The 23542-nt window shown below is 31.2% G+C and overlaps 1 protein-coding gene across 2 annotated transcripts; it reads right to left on the bottom strand.

Moving 5' to 3' along the window:
• Positions 1-14706: 14706 nt before the first annotated feature.
• LOC110601417 (bidirectional sugar transporter SWEET6a) lies at positions 14707-16745 on the bottom strand. Of its 2 annotated transcripts, XM_021738541.2 has the most exons (6): positions 16539-16738; positions 16258-16294; positions 15764-15983; positions 15520-15681; positions 15282-15401; positions 14707-15077 (listed from the first exon to the last, which is right to left on the bottom strand). In XM_021738541.2, the coding sequence occupies exons 1-6, from the start codon at positions 16579-16581 to the stop codon at positions 14922-14924; spliced, it is 738 nt and encodes a 245-aa protein (XP_021594233.1). In that variant the 5' UTR covers positions 16582-16738; the 3' UTR covers positions 14707-14921. The 2 variants fall into 2 exon arrangements, with proteins under 2 accessions (XP_021594233.1, XP_043806908.1); XM_043950973.1 differs by lacking the exon at positions 15282-15401 and having other exon boundaries at positions 16539-16745.
• Positions 16746-23542: the final 6797 nt, after the last annotated feature.

Below are 23542 nucleotides of genomic sequence, written 5' to 3'. Positions count from 1 at the left end.
TTGAGTTTGAGGCAGCAAAAGTGGCATTTTGGATCAATAAGTTCATTTCTGAACTTGGTATGGTTCCTAGTATTGTTGATCCAGACACTTTGTATTGTAATAACAATGGAGCCATTGCACAAGCAAAGGAGCCCAAGTCTCATCAAAGATCTAGGCATATACTTAGATGATTCCATTTGACTACAGAGATTATTGAAAAAAAATATGTGGAGATAAAATGAGTAGCATTGATGGGAACCTTGTAGATCCTTTCACTAAGGCACTGTTCTAGCAAAAACATAATTATCACATGGACGCTTATGGGATAAGACACATGGGTGATTGACATTAGCACAAATGGAAGATTGTTAGTTATATTTCTACAATCAATATGTTAGTTATAGTTTCGAAATTATCTTTCATGTATTTTTAACTATTTAATATATTTTAATGAAGGCATTTATTTATTTTTAGTGTTCGTTTAATTGAATCTTGACTAAAAATAAAGTTCATGAGACTATATTACTATGCAAAGGAAATTATAATATTGTTATAATTATGAGATTCTTATTGCATTTAAGTAATGTCTCTAAATATTCCAAGTCAATTTTCTTATCATTATTGGACAATTATTAGAGCTACTGAGACTGATACATATTATGTTCTTTCCTTGTAGAGAAAGCAACTGGTCTCATAGATTGAGATATGAGAGATATCTAGAACTAATACGTAGGTGCTTATTTTTTAAATAAGTACATTGAACTGACTTGCATGAAAAATCTATATAGAGGATAACATGTGTCTATTTGTTACTCATGTGATGGTTATATAAACGATCCTTTCACTTAAAATCAATAAATCATCTTATATAGGGACTTATATGTTTTGATTCATCTTACATATTATTTATTTCATGAGTAATAAATGGGGATGAATTAGGTATAGAGGAAACTATATGAAGGTGTTTATGTGATTGAAATAGGATTCATTACCCTAAATTTCTTAGAAAATGTCCTATTTGTTTTCTACTAGCACTGATCATGAAATCCTTATACAAGGTGGAATGGAATTAGTAAATCAGGTTTGAAATTTCATTCAATCGATTAATAGCTGTTACAAGAGAAATAATATGATTTAATATGACAGACACGCTCCATGCATTATGCATTAATTGTTAAATCGGAATATCAGTGATGAAGGGATATTATACTAAGAAACCATGCATTGAAAAGTTAAGTCAAACCATTATTGATATTCCAAAATTTTGTGTAGTCTTGATATGTTGCTAGACAATATTGTTGACCTTCAAATTAATTACTAAGTTAATTATATTTATCGCTAATATATTTAGTACTTAATGGGTCTCACACATAAAGAATAACATGAAAAAATAAAAACGAGAAGTCAAATTAAGTAGAACTTGATTATATATAAGTTGTATGACATTAGAATAAAATTTTAATTTAAAAGGATTACGATTTTGACATAATTAATTAAGTAAGAATTTAATTGAATTTATCTAAGACTTATATGACTTGTTTACTAAAATTCTACATCATAATTATAATTTATTTATTTATTTAGTTAAATAAATAAATAAATATTATTATACTGAAACTTTAAGATTTTAGTATAAAAGGACCTCATATGAGAGTCCGAAAAAGAAGAGCCATCAAAATTCGCAGGAAAAGTTGAGAGCAAGTACTCAAAAACCTTTTTTGTTTTTTAACCCTTAGAATTGTTCTAAGATTTTTCAGTTGGTATTCTGTAAAGATATGTTATTGATAAAAATTTGATTTATATTGATAAAAGTTTTTACTTTTTTTATTTTTGATGATAAAAATCTTCATTTTGATGAGACGATCAGAGACTTTGGATTCACCAAGAATGAAGATGAATCTTGTGTTTACAAGATGGTTAGTGGGAGTGCAGTTGTGTTTCTAGTCCTATATGTGGATGACATATTACTCATTGGAAATGATATCCCTACCTTACAAAAGGTTAAGACTTAGTTAGGAAATTCTTTTTCAATGAAGGACTTAGGTGAGACTGTATATCCCCTTAGTATTAAGATCTATAGGGATAGATCTAAGAGGATAATCGGTCTGAGCCAAATTACTTATATTGACAAAGTGCTGAAAAGGTTCAGCATGCAAGATTCCATAAGATTATTCTTGCCCATGTCTCATGGTATTCTTCTCAGCAAGAATCAATGTCCTATGACATCTGATGAGCGAAAATGGATGAATAAGATTCCTTATGCTTCTGCTATTGGATCTATCATGTATGCCATGTTATGTACTAAACTAAACGTCTCATATGGATTAAGCACAACAAGCATATATCAGGCAGATCCTAGTGAAAGTCACTAGACAGCTATTAAGAATATCCTAAAGTACCTTAGAAGGACTAAGGATGCATTCTTAATTTATGGAGGTTTGGAAGACAAGCTAGTTTCAAAAGGTTACAGAGATGCTAGTTTCCAAATCGACATAGATGACCTCGCAGTCAGGATTCATATTCACTTTAAATGGTGGAGTTGTTAGTTGGAAAAGTTCCAAGCAGAGCACTGTAGCAGATTCAACAACAAAAGCTGAGTATATAGCAACATCAAATGCAGCTAAAGAGGCAGTCTGGTTGAAGAAATTCATCACAGAGTTGGGAGTAGTTCCTAGCGTTGCAAATCCTATACACCTTTATTGTGATAACAATGGTGCCATAGCACAGGCAAAGGAGCCTAGATCCCATCAGAGACCTAAGCATATACTCACACGATTTCACCTTATTCGAGAGATCATTGATAGAGGAGATATCAAAATATACAAGGTAGACAGAAATGACAACATTGCAGATCCACTGACCAAGCCTCTCTCACAGGTCAAGCAAGATCAACATACTAGGTTTATGGGTATTAGATATTTGTATGATTAGGCCTAGTGCAAGTGGGAGATTGTTAGTATATTTGCCCTAGACTATTATCTTAGACCTTTTTGTATGTCATTTTGTTTATTAATAAAAGAGGTTTTATTATCATTATTATTTGTTTGCATGTTACATAATAATGATTAACATATCTGGTTATTTATTATTATGATGATAATGTGTATGTTAATATAAATTAATAATCATAGATACTTGTTAGAGAATAAAGTATTTGATGAACCTGTATTGAGATCACTACATGGGTTATTGTCATAAGTGAATCTCAAGATAGTTATGTTTTAATATTTTGATTTGAGATTTTCATAGTTTCCAACATAAGGACTGTTACGTTTTGACATAACCAAACATTATCTTTAATCGGATAATCATAAATGTTATGACTGAACATAATAGAAATTATGTAGAGGATATTGAACAATTAAGATAGAATTTGTTCCTCTCTTTGAGAGATATATCTTCTGGGCCCCTCGATAAGTGAGATTGATAAATACATGGCCATGCTCAAATGAATTGATAATATGATCAACATCATTTGGTTTTATCAGTCTACTTAGAGATCGAGAAATAATAAGTTTGAACATTATAAATTTGAAAATTGACCATGACTTATGTTCAAACTTAGATATCGTGTGACAAAGGGATTAATACATGTTATGTTTATTAGGTTTTATCGGACTATCGATCTTCATATTAATTGGGTAGTCATAATGTCTTGCTAGAGGCCGCTTATAATTTATGGACCTTGTGGGACTAGACCTATTGCCAATTAATGTGAGCCTATTGGGTCACATACAAAAAAACGTCATTGATGTACTTTGTCATATTAATGGACTAAGAGCCCATTAGTATAATTAATAATAACAAAGATATTATTATTATTATTATTAATTATTTGTTATTATAAGATAATAATATTTAAAAGATTTGCAGTCTCTCTGTAACTGTTACAGATAAATGATTTTTCATTTTCTTTTAAAAAAGACTTATCACATAGATATATTAGTATCTGCGATATTATGATAATTTATTATGAACACAACTCTTTTACAAAAAGAAGTATGGAAAAATGAAAAGACCGAGAAAAATAAATAAAAGACCTTCTTTGAATTGCGGGAGCAAGGTTTTTTTAGTGATCGTATTTTTGGGTTGCAGATTGGGAGCACATAGCTAATCCATTCGTTGAGAGAGCTAGCACTCTAGACGGAAACGTTCGTGTGGATACCATTGAGAGTGTTCATTTTAGAAGCAGCACCATCAGTTTGAAACATTCTCTTTTCGTCAAGTCTAAAAGGTTAGTCTCTTATCCTTCCTTTTGAATTAAACGAAGCACTCGGATCTTAAAAAGGGGAAACAAAGATTTTTTTTTCGCTGCGTAATTTTGGGTTGGAGTAATCTATAGGTTTTCTTACACTGGGTGCAAGTAAAACTAACATGAAAGGCAATGTACAAGCGTTTAAAACCAGACTAGTTGCTAAAAGTTACAGATAAAAATAAGGTATTGACTTTTATGAAACCTTTTCACCAGTAGCTATGCTTAAATCCATAAGGAGTTTACTTATAATAGCAGCATATCATGATTTTAAAATTTAGCAAATGGATGTCAAATAGCGTTCCTAAATAGAAATCTTCTTGAGGATGTATATATGACACAACCTAAAGGTTTTGAATCTATGAAATTTCCTAATAAGGTATGCAAATTGTAAAAGTCCATTTACGAACTTAAGTAAACTTCGCAAAGTTGAAACATCCATTTTAATGAAATAATCAAACAGTTTCATGTTACTAAAAATATGGATGAACCTTGTGTTTATAAGAAGGTTAGTGGAAGTGGAGTTGTATTTCTTATTTTATATATAGATGATATATTAATAATAGGAAATGACATTCCATTACTACAATCTATAAAGATTTGGCTATCCAAGAATTTCTCCATGAAGGATTTGGGAGAAACAGCTTATATTCTTGGAATAAAAATCTATAGAGATAGATTTAAGAGATTTCTATGATTATCCCAATCCACTTATATTGATAAAGTGCTAAAATAGTTTAGCATGGAGGAATCCAAGAAAGAATTCTTGCCTATATCACATGGAGTCCATCTCTCCAAAAACATGTGTCCTAAAACACAAATTCAAAGAGAACGAATGAAAAGAGTTCCATATGCTTTTGCTATAGAATGCACAATGTATGTGATACTATACACTAGACTAGACGTATCATATACTTTGAGCATAACTAATAGATACCAGGTAGACTCGAGTGAAGGTCACCGGGCTGCTCTAAAAAATATTCTTAAGTACTTGAGAAGAATTAAGGATAATTTTCTAGTTTATGGACTGATGAACTTAAAGTTCATAGATATTGGAAGCGAGTTTCCAATCAGATTTTGATAACAGCAAATCACAATCTGGTTATATTTTTACTCTAAATGGTGGGGTAGTAAGTTGGAAGAATTTCAAACAAGTGACCACAATAGATTCTACAATTGAAGCCAAGTACATGTTTGCGTTTGAGGCAGCAAAAGTGGCATTTTGGATTAATAAGTTCATTTCTGAACTTGGTATGGTTTCTAGCATTATTGATCCAGACATCTTGTACTGTTAACAATAGAGCCATTGCACAAGCAAAGGAGCCCAGATCTCATAAAAAATCTACGTATGTACTTAGGTGATTCCATTTGACTACAGAGATCATTGAAAAAAAAAAAAAAGTGGAGATAAATCGAGTAGCCACTGATGAGAACCTTATAGATTCTTTCACTAAGCCATTGTCCCAGCAAAAATATAATTACCACATGGACGCTTATGGGATAAGACACATGGGTAATTGACATTAGTACAAGTGGGAGATTGTTAGTTATATTTCCACAATCAATATGTTGGTTGTAGTTTTGACATTATCTTTCATGTATTTTTAAGTATTTAATACATTTTAATGAAGGCATTTATTTATTTTTAGAGTTCGTTTAATTGAATCTCAACTAAAAATAAAGTTCATGAAACTATATTACTATGCAATGGAAATTATAATATGGTTATAGTTGTGAGATTCTTATTGCATTTAAATAATGTCTCTAAATGTTCCAGGTCAATGTTCTTATCATTATTGGACAATGATTAGAGCTATTGAGACTGGTACATATTATGTCCTTTCCTTGTAGAGAAAGCAACTGGTTTCATAGATTGAGATATGTGAGATATCTAAAACTACTATGTAGGTGCTTATTTTTTAAATAAGTACATTATTTATTTTATAAATAAGTACACTGAACTGACTCGCTTGAGAAATCCATAGAGAGGATAACATGTGTCTATGGATTACTTGTGTGATGGTTATATAAATGATCCTTTCACTTAAAATCAATAAATCATTTTATATAGGAACTTATATGTTTTGATTCATTTTACCCATTACTTAGTTCATGAGTAATAAATGGGGATGAATTAGGTATAGAAGAAACTATATGATGGCGTTTATGTGATTGAGGTAGGATTCATCACCCTAGATTTCTTAGAAAATATCCTATTTGTTCTCTACTAGCATTGATCATGAAATCTTTGCACAAAGTAGAATGAATTAGCAAATTAGATTTGAAATTTCATTCAATCGGTTAATGGCTGTTACATGAGAACTAATATGATTTAATATGACAGACACGCTCAATGCATTAATTGTTAAATCAAAACATCAGTGATGAAAAGATATTAATTAAACTGAGAAACTATGCATTGAAAGGTTAAGTCAAACCATTATTAATATTTCAAACATTTAGGTAATCTTAGCATGTTGCTAGAAAATATTGTTGACCTTTAAATTAATTACTGAGTTAACTATATTTACATTTGGAATTTAATGGGTTTCACACATAAAAAATAACATGAGAAAATAAAAACGAGAAGTCATAAAAAATAACATGAGAAAATAAAAACGAAGAGTCAAATTAAGTATGACTCGATTGCATATAAGTTTTGTGACATTAGAATAAAATTTTAATTTGAAGGGATTGCGATTTTAACCTAATTAATTAAGTAGGAATTTAATTGAATTTGTCTAAAATTTATATGACTTGTTTACTAAAATTCTACATCATAATTATAATTTATTTATTCAATTAGTTAAATAAATAAATAAATATTATTATACTGAAACTTTAAGGTTTTAATATAAAAGGAATTCATATGAGAGTCCGACAAAGAAGAGCCATCAAAATTTGTAGAAAAAGTTGAGAGCAAGTACTCAAAAACCTTTTCTGTTTGTTAACCTTTAAAATTATTCTAAAATTTTTCAATTGGTATTCAGTAGGGATATGTTATTGATAAAAATGTGATTTACATTGATAAAATTTTTATTTTTTTATTTTTCATTATATTTAATTCGATTAAATCCAACTGTTCAAGATTAGAAAAAAAAAAAGCCTGAGTAAAAAAGATCGATATTATAATGAGTGGGTTGCTACTTTTTTTTTTTTTTTCTATACAAAATTATTGTTTGGATGAGAGGCAGAAGAGAAGAAGGCTAGGAAACCTTGATGGATCTTCCATATTGCATGCGTTTTCTACCCTTGCAAATGGATTTGATAAATTTTATTTCTCTTTATTATTTTTACTGAGCTATCATTTTGTTATAATTTGTATTCAACATTATTTTAATTTGTTTTATATATTCATAATTTAATTTAACAGTATAATTTTATTATTTAATTTTTCGTATATAATATGATTGATAAGTGAATATATTATTATTTGGTATGATATTATTTTAGAATATGATACAGTTATTAACTATATTTTATAAATAAGTGAATATAATATTTTTATAATTATTTTTCCTTCTTCCTTCTATCTATTGTACAGTGGATGCCACGTCAGTTTTAGGATATTTAGTATTTCTCAAAATTAATTTGGTTTTCAAATTTTATTTCATTTAAATTATTATTATTAATTAAGATTTATTATTATTGTTGTTTTTATTAGAGTGGCATTGAACTTCTTATATTTTAGATAACTAGTTATTTCAACGTATATGGCATGTTATTATATTTATTATATAGATCCATAATTTAAATAAAATTAAAATTACCTAGTATATTTATTTATTTTATCATAAAACATTTATATTATTTATTATTTGAATGTAAAAATAAATATTATTTTGTTTTTATATGTATATCTTTTTTCTCTAACTTCAAAATTAATTATATAAAGTTAACTATATATATATAACTAAAATTATTTTTTCCATCAAATATAATAATCCAAATAGAAAATCAGTCTACCTAATTAAATTAAATATTTTTTTAAATAATATTAAATTCTTATTATTATTTTTTTTGAAATCGAAAGAGAAGCAATTTATAATTAAATTCAACCATGCACGACTATTTTCAGATATCTCATTATTCTATGTTTCTATTTATATATATTATGAAATAATTGACTTAAAAATTTTTTGTTGTAAAAGTCAAGTTAATTTAATTTTATATATTTTTTTAGTTGTAAAATTTAATTTATAAATTTTATACACGTTAAAGTTAATTTATATATTAAATTATATATTATAAATTAATAAATATATTATAAGTTAACAATCAGGGGTGGAACATAATCAATGGTTTTGGGACAGTACTGAGTCCTTTGTTGGTGAAGATGTTGGTTATGGTGCTTTTCCTGGAGCCAGTAAGCTGCCTATAAGTGTAAGATAATTCAATGTAACAATGAAGATATGTGTCCAGATTGATGAATCTAAGAAATGTCAACGTATGGGAGAGAATGCTTCTTTAATTTTAGTGCATGCTCTGGAAGTATCCTTTGTCTCTGCTGGTTTACATCGGGACTAATGATTTGCTTAAGCTGAAACTGTCGAGATCTTAGCAATCCACAAATAGTTCGAACTCTTCAAGAGTTATTTATCCCACGTAAGCTAGATATATTTTTTTTTATGTGAAACATTAATGCATTCAAATAGAATTGAGTATATATGGGTTCGTTTGGGTTTTGAAGGATGTTTTTGTGTGGATAGATTAAGGATTACCTCCATTGTCTCTGTTGGTTTACATTGGGACCAATGATTTGCTTAAGCCGGAACTGTCGAGGTCTTGGCAATCCACAAATAGTTCGAGCTCTTCAAGAGTTATTTATCCCACATAAGCCAGATATTTTTTTTATGTGAAATATTAATGCATTCGAATAGAATTGGATATATATGGATTCGTTTGGGTTTTGAAGGATGTTTTTGTGTGGATAGATTAAGGAGGAGAGGTGGTTTAGCTATATTATAGAGATTTGCTTCTTGCATCTCTATTACTGTTTTTCTAATAACTACATTGATATGACCGTTGTAAATTCTTCTTTTGGGCCTTGGAGGCTTACGGATTTTTATGGGATGTCAGAGAGAGGTAGGAGACATGAGTCTTAGGCTTTATTAAAATCCCTTGCAAGGGTTTCTAATTTGCTATGGGTTTGTATGGGTGATTTTAATGATGTTTTATGTGCTGTGGATAAGAAAGGTGGAAACCCTCACCCGGAGTCGTTGCTCCTTGGGTTTCGGGATGCTGTTGATACTTATCAGCTGGTTGATTTGCCATTAGATAGATATACTTTTACATGGGTAAGAGGAAGGACATCATATCAATGTACTCGGGAATGACTGTATAAGCTCTTGTCTCGCATTCATGTTTGGAGTTGCTTCCAAACTGTAAATACATTGATCTGTCTAAGTCAGATAAAAAAATACTTGGGAAAATTCTGTGGATAAGAGTATCAGTGAGAGAATTAGTTTTTGTGCTTAGAATATTATTTCTTGGAATAAGCAATTTAGTAATAATTTTCATAAAGAGGCTAATCTCATTCATACAAAACTGGAAAAGATAAGCGATAAGGATGATGATATTTCTGTTTATATTGAAAATAGATTGTGTGCTGATCTAAATAGAATTTTAAAGGATGAGGAAATATTTTAGAAACAATGGTAAAAAAATTTTTGGCTTTAGGAAGGGGATAGAAATACAAAATATTTTCATACACAACTCGTAGAAGAACTAATCATATTGACTTTCTGCTTGATGCTAGTGAAAATCGGGTCTTATGGGAAGTCTGCATGTTGATTATTTTTTTCTGAGTCAAATAGTGATTACTCAGGTGTAGTTGCTCTATTCAGGCCAGTGTTTACTAGTTGATAGAGCCAAATTTAGACCCATTTTCCATATTGATATTTATGCTAATTTACACATTTTCTGCCTAATTTTGTGGTTTTGATCTTATTTTGCAAAAAATGGAGTAAAATGGTAATTTGACAAAAATAGCCTTAAATCTACCCAAAAGAGAGCAAAACTGCAGAAGCATGGTTTGCCCAACTTGGTTGCCCAAACCAAAGTGAAGCTGAAATGAAGGAGAAAACTGATGAGCTGACTGACCAGACTGTTTGCCCAAGACTATTTGGGCAAACAGCGGAGTAAGACAGAGACAAGGACCAGGCACGTAGACAGACTGCCTAGCCTGTTTGCCCAAACAGACTGGGCAAACAGCACCAGCAACTAGAAAACCAGCAGATCTGCAGAATTTGAAGACTAAGTCAAATACGAGTCTTGTTGCACCCCATTCACGTGGGACAGCTCAGCAACACATAATTCCACCTCAGCAATCTCTCCTACATATTTGGGGAAGCCAAAAATAAAAAAGACACAAATGCCCTCCAAGAATCCAAGTCCAAATAGGAAAAGGAGTCCCAAATCAACAAGGAAACCCTAGGACAGCCACTCCAGCCTATAAAAGGACCAGCAAACCAGCAGAAGAGGCATCCTTCAAATCCCTTCTTCTCAAGACAGCCTCGGCAGAAGCTGCACCAGCAGCCGCCCCACACCAGCAGGCCCCCCGGCCATTCTTTCTTTGTTTTCTTGTTTTCTTTCTTTTCTTTTATATTAGTTTCAGTCATGAGTAGCTGAAACCCTTTTTCTAGTTGAAGAATAAGGTGAAACTTTAGTTGTTTATAGATTGGGAGATCTGAACCTATATGTTCTTCTTTTATTCTTCAATATTTATGCAATTTTATGCTTAAAGTTATTATTGCTTTGTTGTTTTGATCAAATTGGCCACTTGATTCTTGATTGCAAGGTAGTTGATTGTTAGTTGGGATTATTTTTAGTCCGTAATTGCTGGAAATATTCTGACTTAAGAACACTTGGTGTAAAAACCAAGGAATTGCATAATCTAGTAATATCGCCAAGCTTTTGGGTAGCTAGAATTAGGTCTCTCTATCTCTTAATGCAATTGATAGTTGTTTGTTGCCTATAGCCCAAGGACGTTCCTTGGCAACTTGTTAATTAGTGATTAATTAGATGACGTTCCCTAATTAATCTAAGCTTAAGGAGGGATTTGGTTGGTGAGAAGCGTCTTCGACCTCCATAACTAATTTATTGAATCTAATAAAATAACCTTTGTGTCAATGATCAATCCCAACAACTAAAGTGAATCCAATTCTTCAACTAGGTTTTTCTCATTATTGATTTCTCTTTACTTTATTATTTGCTTTACTTGCTTGCTTTCAATCTTAGTTTAACTCAACAATCTCAAAACCCCCTTTTTATTTTATTGTTTGTTTATTTACTTGGTCTTGACAAGAAAAATAAGCAAGTATCGATTCCCTGTGGATACGATCCTTTTGTCACTATCTACAGTTGTAAAATTGTTGATAACCAAAAAGGTTATTTTTGACCGGTCTCGACAAACCGCGAGTCACTAGTCTAATAATGATACTCTTTTAACTCCTTTTTCGGTTGATGAGTTCCATAAGCAGTGTTTCTGATGGTATGAGTTCTGCTTTCTTTCAAATATTTTGAAATATCATTGGGGATTCTGTGGTAACTTCTTGTCAAGAATGAATATAGAATGATAATTTTTTAAATACTCTTAATGATTCTACTATTGTTTTTATTTCAAAAAAAGAAAAACTCGATTGAGCTAAAAGACCTGAGACTGATTTCTTTATGTAATGTCTTATATAATTTACAAGCTAAAGTACTTGCAAATCGTCTGAAATTACTTTTACCTAGTATTATTTCCTCTTTCTAATATGCTTTTATACTTGGTAGATTGATTACAGATAATATTGTTATTGCGTTTAAGCTTATTCATTGTATGAAAAAGAAAACAAGGGGAAAGAAAGGGGATGTGGCTCTTAAAATTGGTATTAGTAAGGCATATGATAGAGTTGATTGGAATTATTTTAAATTTGTTATACTATAGCTAGGTTTTAGTAACCGATGGGTTGATTTGATTATATTGTGTGTTTCTACTGTTAGATACAATGTCGCTTTAAATGGTGATGAATTTGGTCCTATTATACCTAAAAGAGGGTTGAGACAGGGGGATCCTCTAAGCCCCTATCTATTTATTTTATGTTCAGAAGGCTTATGAGCTCTTTTCCACAATGCTAAACGATAAGGTTTAATTCATGGAATACGGGTATGTCGTAGGGCTCCTGCATCACATCTGTTATTTGTTGATGATAGTTTTTTCTTTTTTAAAGCAGATGCTTTGGAGGGCATGTGAAGGAAATCTTGATGACTTATGAGCGTGCTTCTGGTCAAGCCATTAATTTTGGCAAATCAAGTATCTTCTTTAGTTCCAATTTCACCGGTAACAATAGAGCCTATGTTTCTTCAGTTTTGGGTGTTACTAATCCTCTAGACTATGGGAGATATTTAGGTTTGCCTTCTTTAATTAGTATAAGTAAAAAAAAAAAGAGTTTTTACTTTCATAAAGATAGACTATGGAAACAGGTGAAATGTTGAAATGGCAAGTTTTTGTGAAACTGGAAAGGATGAGTATGTTGAAGGAATTTTTGCTTAAATCTGTAGTTCAAGCTATTTTCTCCTATGTTATGAGTATGTTTGCTATACTTGTCTCCTTGAGGAATTGGAAAGGATGATGCACTCCCTCTGGGATAAGATGTCTTAGTAAAGATAAGGGAGGTTTGAGTTTCTGAAATCTCATGTTCTTTAATTTAGCTATACGGCAAGCAAGGTTGGAGATTAGTTTCCAATCAAGACACTCTTCCTTCTTTTTGTATTCTCAAAGCTAATTATTTTCCTAGAGTGGATTTTCTGGATGCAATTGAAGGGTCTAATTGGAAGAGTATTTTGCAAGCTAAGGACTTGTTGAATCTTGGTGGGGAGTAGGAAATAAGCAAGTTTGGGGTGATCCATGGCTTAATAAGAATAATGGTTTTTTGTGGACATCCCATGTATTGAGGGATTGGAAGATTTTAATATCTGGGTTTGATCAATGAGAATACAATTAGTGATATGAATTGCATTTCTCTTATTCATTTGAGTTTTTCTAGGCAAATTGATAATATTGTGTGGCACTATAAAAAAAATAGAATATATTCTATTAAATGAGTATCATTTATTATCTAGTCTTAAATCTAGGCTAATTTATTATCCAATGTGAATATGATTCATGTTTTACTTTATTGTTCTATAGCTACTAAATGTTGGTAGATTATGGATATGTATCTCTTTACAATCTATTTTAACATATCTCTTTACAAGGAAGAGTGTGCTCAAAGGGTTATTCGTTCTGCAAAGATTATATATAAAATGGAAAGTTCTCAAAGCGTTCATTCTACAAGAGGAGCTGTTGTTGGTTTGGGAAGTTATGAAATCAGACATATCCTCTTTCTAGTACTCTTAGTTATGGTGCCATTGTTTGTAATGTCTATTTATTTTGGCATATTTTAACCACTCTCTAGGTAGTAATCAATCTTAATAGCTCAGGCACAAATTCTACGTGCAACACTTTTTTGGCTTTCTAATTATAATATGAATTATGTCAGTATGAGTTATTCAAATTTTGTGGTTGATGTTGTCATCTCTGATAAAGAAGATATGTCTGATTTTAGTCAATTTGTCCCTGATTGTATTTTTTTTAATAAAAATATGATTGGTTCTCGTCTTGGAGTAGGCGCCAATTTGTTATTTAGGGAAGCTTTTGAGTTTTACTTTTTTTACTTATTTAGATTAAGTTTTTTTTTTCTGAATTTAATTAATAAAAATTATATTTAAAAAATAAAACTTTAAAAGTATGAAGACCTACTAATTACCATTATTAGGCTAAATAATTACTTGAATGTATTTAGAGGAGAGAAAATTTAGAAAGGAAAATATTAAAGGTGAAAAATAATCATATAAAATACTATTTTTCTTTTATTTTTTATTTTTTCAATTTGATGCGAAAGGAGTGAAAGTTAAATAATTTTAAATTTATTATTTATTTTAGGGGTATTGATAAATTTAAATATTTATAATAGTTTACATTTATACTCAACACTTCAAATTTACTATAATTATAATATAGAAAATTAAATTGAATATGAAAAAAATTATTTTTATTTAATAGTCCTTTATTTTATTTATAAACAGAAAGGCTGAAACAGATATGTTAGTATGTAAAAGTCATTTTCCTCCCTTGTTCCAAATAAAGTAAGGGGAAAAAGAAAAGGCGCCTTTTTAATCACTTTTATTTTTCCTCCTTATTTGCTACTCTTCCCTTTGTAAAATGTATCCAAAGCTGGGCTTAGTCTCCATAGATATACTGGTCAAAATTTTAATTATGAATAAAGTTTAATTAAAGATAATTTAAAATTAAGTGTATTTAATATATTTTTATTTATAAATCACTAAAAACATTATAAATTATATACAAACATGAACTTTTAATCGTATAAATGTTTAATAAGTTAAATTAAAATTCGTATAACATAAATATATATAACAAAAGATTATACTCAAAGATTCAGAACTTACTATTTCCAAAGTCTTCAATTTGCACAATTTCAAAGGAAAATTGCTGCAGTGTCAGAGGCTTATCCTTCACAGCCAAACCTACTTCTTATCAAGAGCTTAAAACTGCTGAATTTCTACAGTTCTACTACCTTATAAAACTAACGGGAAAGCAGCACAAATGAGGGGAAAAAATATCCAAAAAGGACCTGCAACTATTTCAAGCCCTACACTCTGCATTAGAACCAGAGAGCTGAATCTCAGATGCCTTCACTACATCTGCTTTATCTTTGGATCGTTTAGGAGTTGTACTATAGTAACGAGCATAAAGAATGAGCTGTACTGCCCCTGACAGTGCTCCAAGGCCATTGCTAATCTGCGTGCAAAAAAGCATACCAGAAATGCTTTAGCTCATTATTTACATGTTCTTCTGGGGTATTTTTCTTTTTAATTGTTTACAATATTGAAAGAAAAGAACTTGAATCTTTACGAGAAATGCTTTAGCTGATCATTTTTCTTTCTGGGTTATTTTTCTTTTCAATTTTTTGCAAGACTGAAAGAAAAGATCTTGAATCTTCACCAGAATAAAGAGATCAAATTTGATAAGGGCATAAGCTGTCCAGATGCAGCCATTTGCAAAGTTAGCCAAAGAGAGAGAGAGAGGCATAAATTCAACACTCTTCGTGGTAATAACTTTTTTCTGTCAAATTAAATTCACAGAACGCAGTAGAATGAGAGAATGAAATACAAATATCAAAACTCCCCAGCAAGAAATCAAAGGAAATTTACAAATAAATTGGATTCTAATTAAGATTTACCATGATAGCAAGTGGTGAAGTATACATCATAACATTGAAGACATCACAGAAAATTCCGACGAAAAGGGTTCTTTTGGCATGAGTGTGGAACCCCAGCAAGGTGGCAAGGACTAAGCCTGCCAGAAAAACTACTTCTACTGCAAGCCAACTAGCAACTTGTACCTGTGTACAGAGCATATAGTTAGATCTCAATTCATATAATAAACGAAGAGATGGGTTATCAGAGAAATGAGCAGACGCATACCCTTCCTTTCTTCCCTTTGTCATATAAGCAGAAAATGGCTAAATAGATCAACTCCATTACAAGGCCAATACCGTTGATGGTGACGACGAGGATGCTGTCAGGTTTAACAATGGGCAGACCGTAAAAGACCCAAAACAAGCAATTCATCACCGTAACAAGATAAGGAATATACTGGAATTCCTCCACATCTTTCCTCTTCCATATGCGATAGAACGTTGGACTGCAGCAGAAGAATTTTGAAATTTGTCATCATTTAGATGGAAAAACACTTCAACTGTGATCAAATGCATATGCAAAATGAAATCGTCATGAATGTTTCAAGTAATTTGCTTGTCAACAAGCAGATATCGTTGTTTGGCCTGGTAAAGTCTTGAGCAGCGCACAATAATCAGTTAAAAAACCCAGTTTTCAACTCTGAAGAGACAATTCAATATGCCAAAAAAAAGACAGAAATTCAAACAGGGGATGATACACAGAGGGAAGAGAGGCTATACACTGGCGAGAGAAAGAGACCGAAGGAGATAACGTTCCCTGCAAAAGATAAAAACGGCACCGTTTCAAAGACTCATAACAAGCTCCAAAGGAATAAAAAGAAAAAGAAAAAATCAACGTCAAGCTCTTTTCAATCCGTAAGTCAATCTACAAACATGCAAACATATGGATAAATTACTATTCAGAACCGAAAAAATTAAACACTCAAACGTTCTCTTCATCTTCTTCTTCTCCTTCTCCGGCTACTTCGTCATCGGAAATTAAGAAACCAAAAGGCACATACCGATAATGCCGACGATATTACGTGCAACTTCAGCGCTCACCATTTTGGAATCTAGAGGGAGAAAGGTCTTGACCTCTGTGAAGGAGGTTAGGCTTGGAGATGAAGTAGATACTAAAGAGAGACGTGGGATTATATATAGCTAGCGGATATCAACGAAAAGCAGAGTATTTTCTGCAGTGAATATCTCTAAAGGCTCACCTGGCAAATCTTTTTACGATAATCTTGGTTTTACTCGGTAATTTTATTCTTATAGGAAAACTTAAAATTAAATTAATTTCAACAGAAATTAAATTGAAATTGAATTCGAATTTGAAATTATATGAAAATTGCTCACTTGAGATAAAATGATGTGTACGTAAGTATACGGATAGGGTCCGTCCGTCGTGACTGTGCATGGGATCGGGATGAACGAGAGAGTTGCGGAGGTATGGACGCTCAGGTGGTTATTTCCAATTATGTAACTAGTACTGTATTTTGATTTATTTACGATTCATGCCACTGAAAATAAATACTATATATATATAATATAATTAACCGATTTTTTCACGAGAGTTTGAAGAAAAAGAAAAAAAGGGAAAATGGGTAAAGCGAAACAGTCCTTTTTTTAATCTTTAATTAATGATGGAGCCAAAGAAAGTATACTAAATAATGCCTCCTTCTGGAACCTCGTGATCACATTTCAATAAACCTACCACTCAACCTAAGAAATTAAATTAAATTAAATTAAATTAAAATTAATATAAAAATCAATTAAAATTAATTAATTAAATCCATACTCTCAATTTTTTTATTTATTTTTTAATAAATTTTTTATTTTTAAATAACTTCATTGAATATTTTCTTCCTCAATTTATCTTTTAAAATATTTTTAAATCATTACTTTCTCTATTTTCTTTATTTGTGGTATAAGTATTAAATTTTTATAAAAATATTATGTTACCCTTCAATTAAAATAACTATATAAATACAATAAATCTAATTGATGTTTAAAAAAATAAATACAGTAATTGGGTTTTTTTATATAAATATTTTAAAGAAAATTTTAGTGGATTTATAAGTTAATTTGAACAACCAATTAATAAAAATTTTAAATTTTAAATTAATATATATATATATAAATAAATAAAATTTAATTTTTAATTACGTGTTAGAATTACCTTGCCAAAATATATACACTCAAATATCTGAAATAATTTTTTATTTTTTAAAGTTATTTTATTGCAAATCAAACAAAAAATAAAATATAACTGACTGAAAGCAACATCTCCTAATCTTAGTTTAATAGTAAAAAAAAAAAATATGTGTAATTTTATTTATATCAGAAATTAATACTTATAAATAATAGTATTTTTTTTTCTGTTCAAATGAAATAAACTCTCAAATTGAAAGCTATTTTTCTACAACTAACTCACTCCTTTTCATTTTTATATTTTAATTAAAAGATAATATAATTTTTTTGTTTTCTTTTATTAAAATTTAATATATTTATTATTTTCTTGATTTAAATGTAAAAATATTAAAAAATAGATAATATTAAATTAAAAATTTTTAATTAGATTCTATATATATATATTTTTTCTAAAATTAGATTCTATATAGTATAGAATTTTTAGTTTGGTAATTTGATGAAATTGTAAGGATAAAATCATTATCGTAATCTTTTTTATTCTTAAAATTGCCAATTTTGTTGGGTCTACGTAGGATATAGGTGTTATTAAATATTATAATGATAGGGATTTTGACTATTTTGTAAATTAATAAATAATATAAAAGTACCAATTACAAAGGATAGGAACCAATTTAATGGGGTTGGTCCATTGATTTCAGATCAACTCCATAGGCATACGTGTATGTTTTTCAAACGAAATTCTTAAATTCTCTTTTTTTAAAAAAAAAAATATTGATAATATAAAAGTAATTTAACTCATAATTATCTTTTCTTTAATCTTTATTCTATATTCCTCTAGCATAATTATTATCCCCCCCAACATTCTGACTTTTTTTACCCATTAAATTTTGCCACCTAATTTTTAGATACTAGCTAGAGTTTTTTTTAAAGAAATGCCTAATTATGCTATTTTTTTTTTATTTTTATGCCACATATTTCATTTTTCATCATTTCTCTTTAACGGCATACTTTTTTTTTGGTAACATAAAGGAGATTACTTCTTTCTAAAGCTGTTGCAGTTACTCAAACTCTATAATTTCGATTTTCAGTGTTCGAAACAATAAAAATAAGATAAAATAAAAAAAATATAAAAAATGACGAGTTTAGATTGATTTTTAATTTTTTCATTTCTGTGGAATACTTTAAAAAATCTGTTAAAAAATCTGTACATCAGATGTTCCAAACACTTTAAGAATTCTGTGTACTAGATCACCAGACCACTCATTTAGTCTAATCGTATGATATCTCTTTTATTCAAAAATTTCGAACATTATTAAAAAATTCAAAATGTTAGTCTTCATTACTTCTGATTAAGCTAGATACTAAGTTTTAAATTAGTGCTGAACATTTTGATTGGTTTTACAAGTTAAGCAAAATATGAGCAGGTTCCACCACAATTTCAAAAATAGTATTAGGGTTTTGAATTTATCAAAACATTATTTAAATGTGTGGCAATATATTGTAAAAAATTGCATTGTATAAAGATAATCACAATCGGAACAACTGTAATTACTAAAACACCTAATTGTTATTAAAATAATTAGTATTATCAAGTCTCAGGAAATATTAATTATTAATATTTATGGTTTAGTTTTTTAATCCAAACTAATAAAAGTAATTAATAACTTTAATTTTAAAAATATTTAAAATAATTTATCTAAAATATAGTCATAATCATACTATAAACTGATTAAACAAATGAAATAAAATGTATAATTAGTTGGGTTTTAATTTACACATGTTCAGAAATTATAGGATTGTATATAGTTTTTTAATTAAAGCAAAATTCAATATATGGAATTAATTCTTTTCCCCTTAATCTACACGTAACACTTGGTTATTCTTTTTCTTTATCTTTCACTGACTCACCATGTTCGAATGTACACCCCAAAATTCAGTACTTATATTTTTAATTATGTAAATTATATAGTTTCCATAATTTTAAATATCCATATTATTCATTTCATCTTACAAATATTAAAACAAATTAACTAACATTTCTTTACCACAAGAACCAAAAAATTTAATTAGATATTTTAATTGGGTGTTCTTGAAATAGAAATGAATTAATGAATTTCTTAAAATTTTATAAACTTAATAGTATTTCTTTTTTAATTCTAAAAAAATAAAATTATGTATAATTTTATCAAAAATTAAGTTGAATTTGAAATTTAAATAAAGCAAAGCATGCTTGCTTTTCATGGGTTTCCATTTTAGTTGGATGCCATAATTGTGAAGAGGTAGACATATTGGTGTCTTTAACCAATTTGAATGTTGTCACTTCTCACCTAAACTTTCTCTTGTTCTCTTTCACTTAAAAACATACCACTACATATTGCATAACCACCTTCATTGCTCCACCTTTGGTGATCATACGCTTTTACAAATAATAATATTCAATCCCATTTTCATATTTAAATTAAATTCTTACTTATACCAGAATATATAAATTATTTTATGGCCAATTAAATAGTTGTCCCCAATATTATTTCAATTAAAATTATAAATTATTTAATAACTAATTTATAAAAATCATAACAATTAAACATAAATTAACCATATCATTTATGATTTATAAAATAAAATCATGAATAGTCCAAAATTAACCATACCATTTATGATTTGTAAAATAAAATCATAAATAGTCCAATTTATTGATAACCACGTCGAAATTTTACTAATTTTTTTTCATAAAATGATAAATATAGTCTTGTTTAATTTTGCCAATTTATAAAAATTTAAGACGCAATTAGCAAAATTTAAAATATGATAAGTAATATATATGATTAATTTTATTTTTTTTATAAATTATTGATAATATGATTGATTTGTATTTAATTGCTATGATTTTATAAATTAAAATTTTGAATAGGTTAAAATTTTAGTTTATGAGCCAAATTGATGATGTGGCAGAAATAAAGTAGTGATGTGATTGGTTCACCTGTAAGACAGAACATATAGTGGTTAGCGTCTATAGTAGCCATCCCGACTCTCAAATCAGTAAGTTGAAGAGAAGGACGAGTATAATGTTTAGAACTCAAGAGTAGTTGTGTGAGAGAATAGCATATCTTTGTCTCTGTGATCGTTTAGCTTATAAATATAGAGTTAATATGGTTTTTCTAGAAATCCGGTGATGATGTGGCCAGCTGGTAAATAAAGTATATTGCTAGCTAACTAGCCGGTGATCCCGCGATTATAGGCGTACGGATCTGCTAGATTACCTTCAAGGTAACATAATGTGAAGACTCGGCCTGCTCTAGAATGGGTGAGTTTTGATAAAGAGTCGGGCACCTCAGTCGTTCGGACCTTCCGCTCTTCAGGTGGGACTGTGCATCCGATTATCAGACCTTTGCCACGTGACCCTGTCTTATGGTGACAATTTATGGGCTACTTTGGGCGATTCTTGTGTAACATCAAAGGTCCCCCCGCTGGTTTTCAATTCTTCAAATTCGAAGGAGACAGTTGTCTTCATGATCTGAGGCACGTGGCTTATTTTAGGTTGGCCTTCTATACTCGCATCGCTTTGCCTGCTTCTGCTCATAAATAGTCATTGCCTTGTGACTACAATAAACCAAACTTAACATCTAGTCATGATAACGACTTAAAAATTTTATTAATCAGGGTTGACCCACGGTTGTTGGCCTAGTGGATACACTCCTGATGACCTGGTTGAGAAATGTGTCATGGTCCTAGAGTGTAAATCACACTGACTGTTACGAGTGCGGTCTTTAGTTCAGTCCGTCGAACTAAGTCAGCCTTTATCTAGGTCGAGCGCACGATGTCCTTGCTTTCTTCTTACTTGCCCTGCCGACTAGTCAGGTCCCAGATCTTGATGAGTTTCTGGGCTTTTTCTAGCCTCGACCAGCCCTAGGGATCTTTCGGGCATTTTTTAGCCTTGGCAAGCTTCCTGACATTTTCTAGTCCTCGCGAACTCCTTGGCCTTTTTCAGCCTTATCGAGTTTTCAGACATTTTTTAGCCTTGGCATACTTTCGGGCATTTTCTTGCCCCGACCAGCCTAACGAGCTTTTGGCCATTTTCCTCATTGCGGACTTCACTCAAGCTTCCAGGCATTTTCTAGCCCTGATGAGCTTCCGAACATTTTCTAGCCCTGATGTGCTTTTGGGCATTTTTCAGCCCTGGCGTTCTTCCGAGCATTTTCTTGCCTGACCAGCCCTGACGAGCTTCTAGTCATTTTTCTACTTGCAGACTTCACTCAAGCTTCTAGGTATTTTTCAGCCCTGATGAGCTTCCGGGCATGCTTCCGGGTATTTTTCAGCCTTGGTGTCCTTCTGAGCATTTTCTTGCCCCGACTAGCCCTAATGAGCTTCTGATCATTTTCCTCATTGTGGACTTCACTCGAGCTTCTGGACATTTTCCAGTCCTAACGAGCTTTCGAGTATTTTCTAGCCTTGACGTACTTTTAGGAATTTTTCAGCCTTGGTGTCCTTTCGAGCATTTTCTTGCCTCGACTAGCCCTGATGAGCTTCTAGTCATTTTTCTCCTTGTGGACTTCACTCGAGCTTTTGAGAATTTTCCAGTCCTAACGAGCTTCTAGGAATTCTCTAGCCCTCACGTGCTTTTAGACATTTTTCAGTCCTTGTGTCCTTTTGAGCATTTTCTTGCCCCGACTAGCCCTAACGAGCTAATGGTCATTTTCCTCCTTACGGATTTCACTCGAGCTTCCAGACATTTTTCAGCCCTTTCGATCTTCAAGGCAATCTCTAGCCCTGACTATCTTTCGAGCATTTTCTCACCCAGTCGAGCTTTTGGGCATTTTTTAGCCTTGATAGCTTCTAGTCTTTTCCTCCTTGCAGCCTCCACTCTTTCTTTTCGTAGTCCGTCTTCGCCAATCGTTAAAAGCCTTGCTTGCCTACAATGAGCCTTCTTCCTTTGCAAAAAATCTTGGATTCTTGGATTTCTCGTAAGAGCAGCGATAAATGCATCGAGACTTTATGTGAAATAGAACCAATACTCGGTTGTGTGGCTTGGCCCATACCCACCTTGTAGCCTGGACATGAAATGCCTTAGAAAATTTTTGTAAAATAGAACTAACACCCGGTTGGTTAGCCTGCCGTATACCTGCTTTTTGTTGTGGTATGAAATGTCTTATAAACCTTTTGTGAAATGGGACTAACACTCGGTTGGACGGCCTGGCGTAACTTACCTTATGGCCCGACATGAGTTGTCTTGATTAGTGGGTTCGACGCTCGGTCTTCTAGCCTAATGGATTTCCAACTTATGGCTTTGTTTTAGTAGATCCAATGCCCGGTCTTCTAGCTTGATGGATTCTCAACTTATGATTTTATTTTAGTGGGTCCAGTGCCCAGTCTTCTAGCGGGTTTCTGCCTTGAAACTTTTATTTAGTGAGCCCAATGCCCAGTCTTTTGGTAGGTTCCTGCTTTAGATATTTTTATTTAGTGGGTCCAACACCCGGTCTTCTGGCGGGTTTATGCCTTAAATCTTTTGTTTTAGTAGCTCCAATGCCCGGTCTTCTGACGGGTTCCCACCTTGAAACTTTTGTTTAGTGGGTCCAATTCTCGGTCTTCTAGTGGGTTCTCGCCTTGAATATTTTATTTTAGTGGGTCCAATGCCCGGTCTTCTAGCGGGTTTCCGCCTTGAATATTTTTTTTAGTGGGTCCAACGCTCGATCTTCTGGCAGGTTCCCGCTTTAAAACTTTTTGTTTAGCGAGTCCAATGCTCAGATGGCCTTGTGGCCTTTTATGAGTTTGTTTCTATTTCCATGGCCCAACGCCCGAATTATGGCCTAGCTGAAGTTGCCTTGTGGCCTGGCATGAGATGTCTTGTTATGCGAGACTAATGCCCACATGGCCTTGT

Source organism: Manihot esculenta, chromosome 15, assembly GCF_001659605.2.
Source record: "Manihot esculenta cultivar AM560-2 chromosome 15, M.esculenta_v8, whole genome shotgun sequence".
Lineage (NCBI taxonomy): Eukaryota > Viridiplantae > Streptophyta > Magnoliopsida > Malpighiales > Euphorbiaceae > Manihot > Manihot esculenta.
This window is presented reverse-complemented; position numbering and strand designations above follow the sequence as displayed.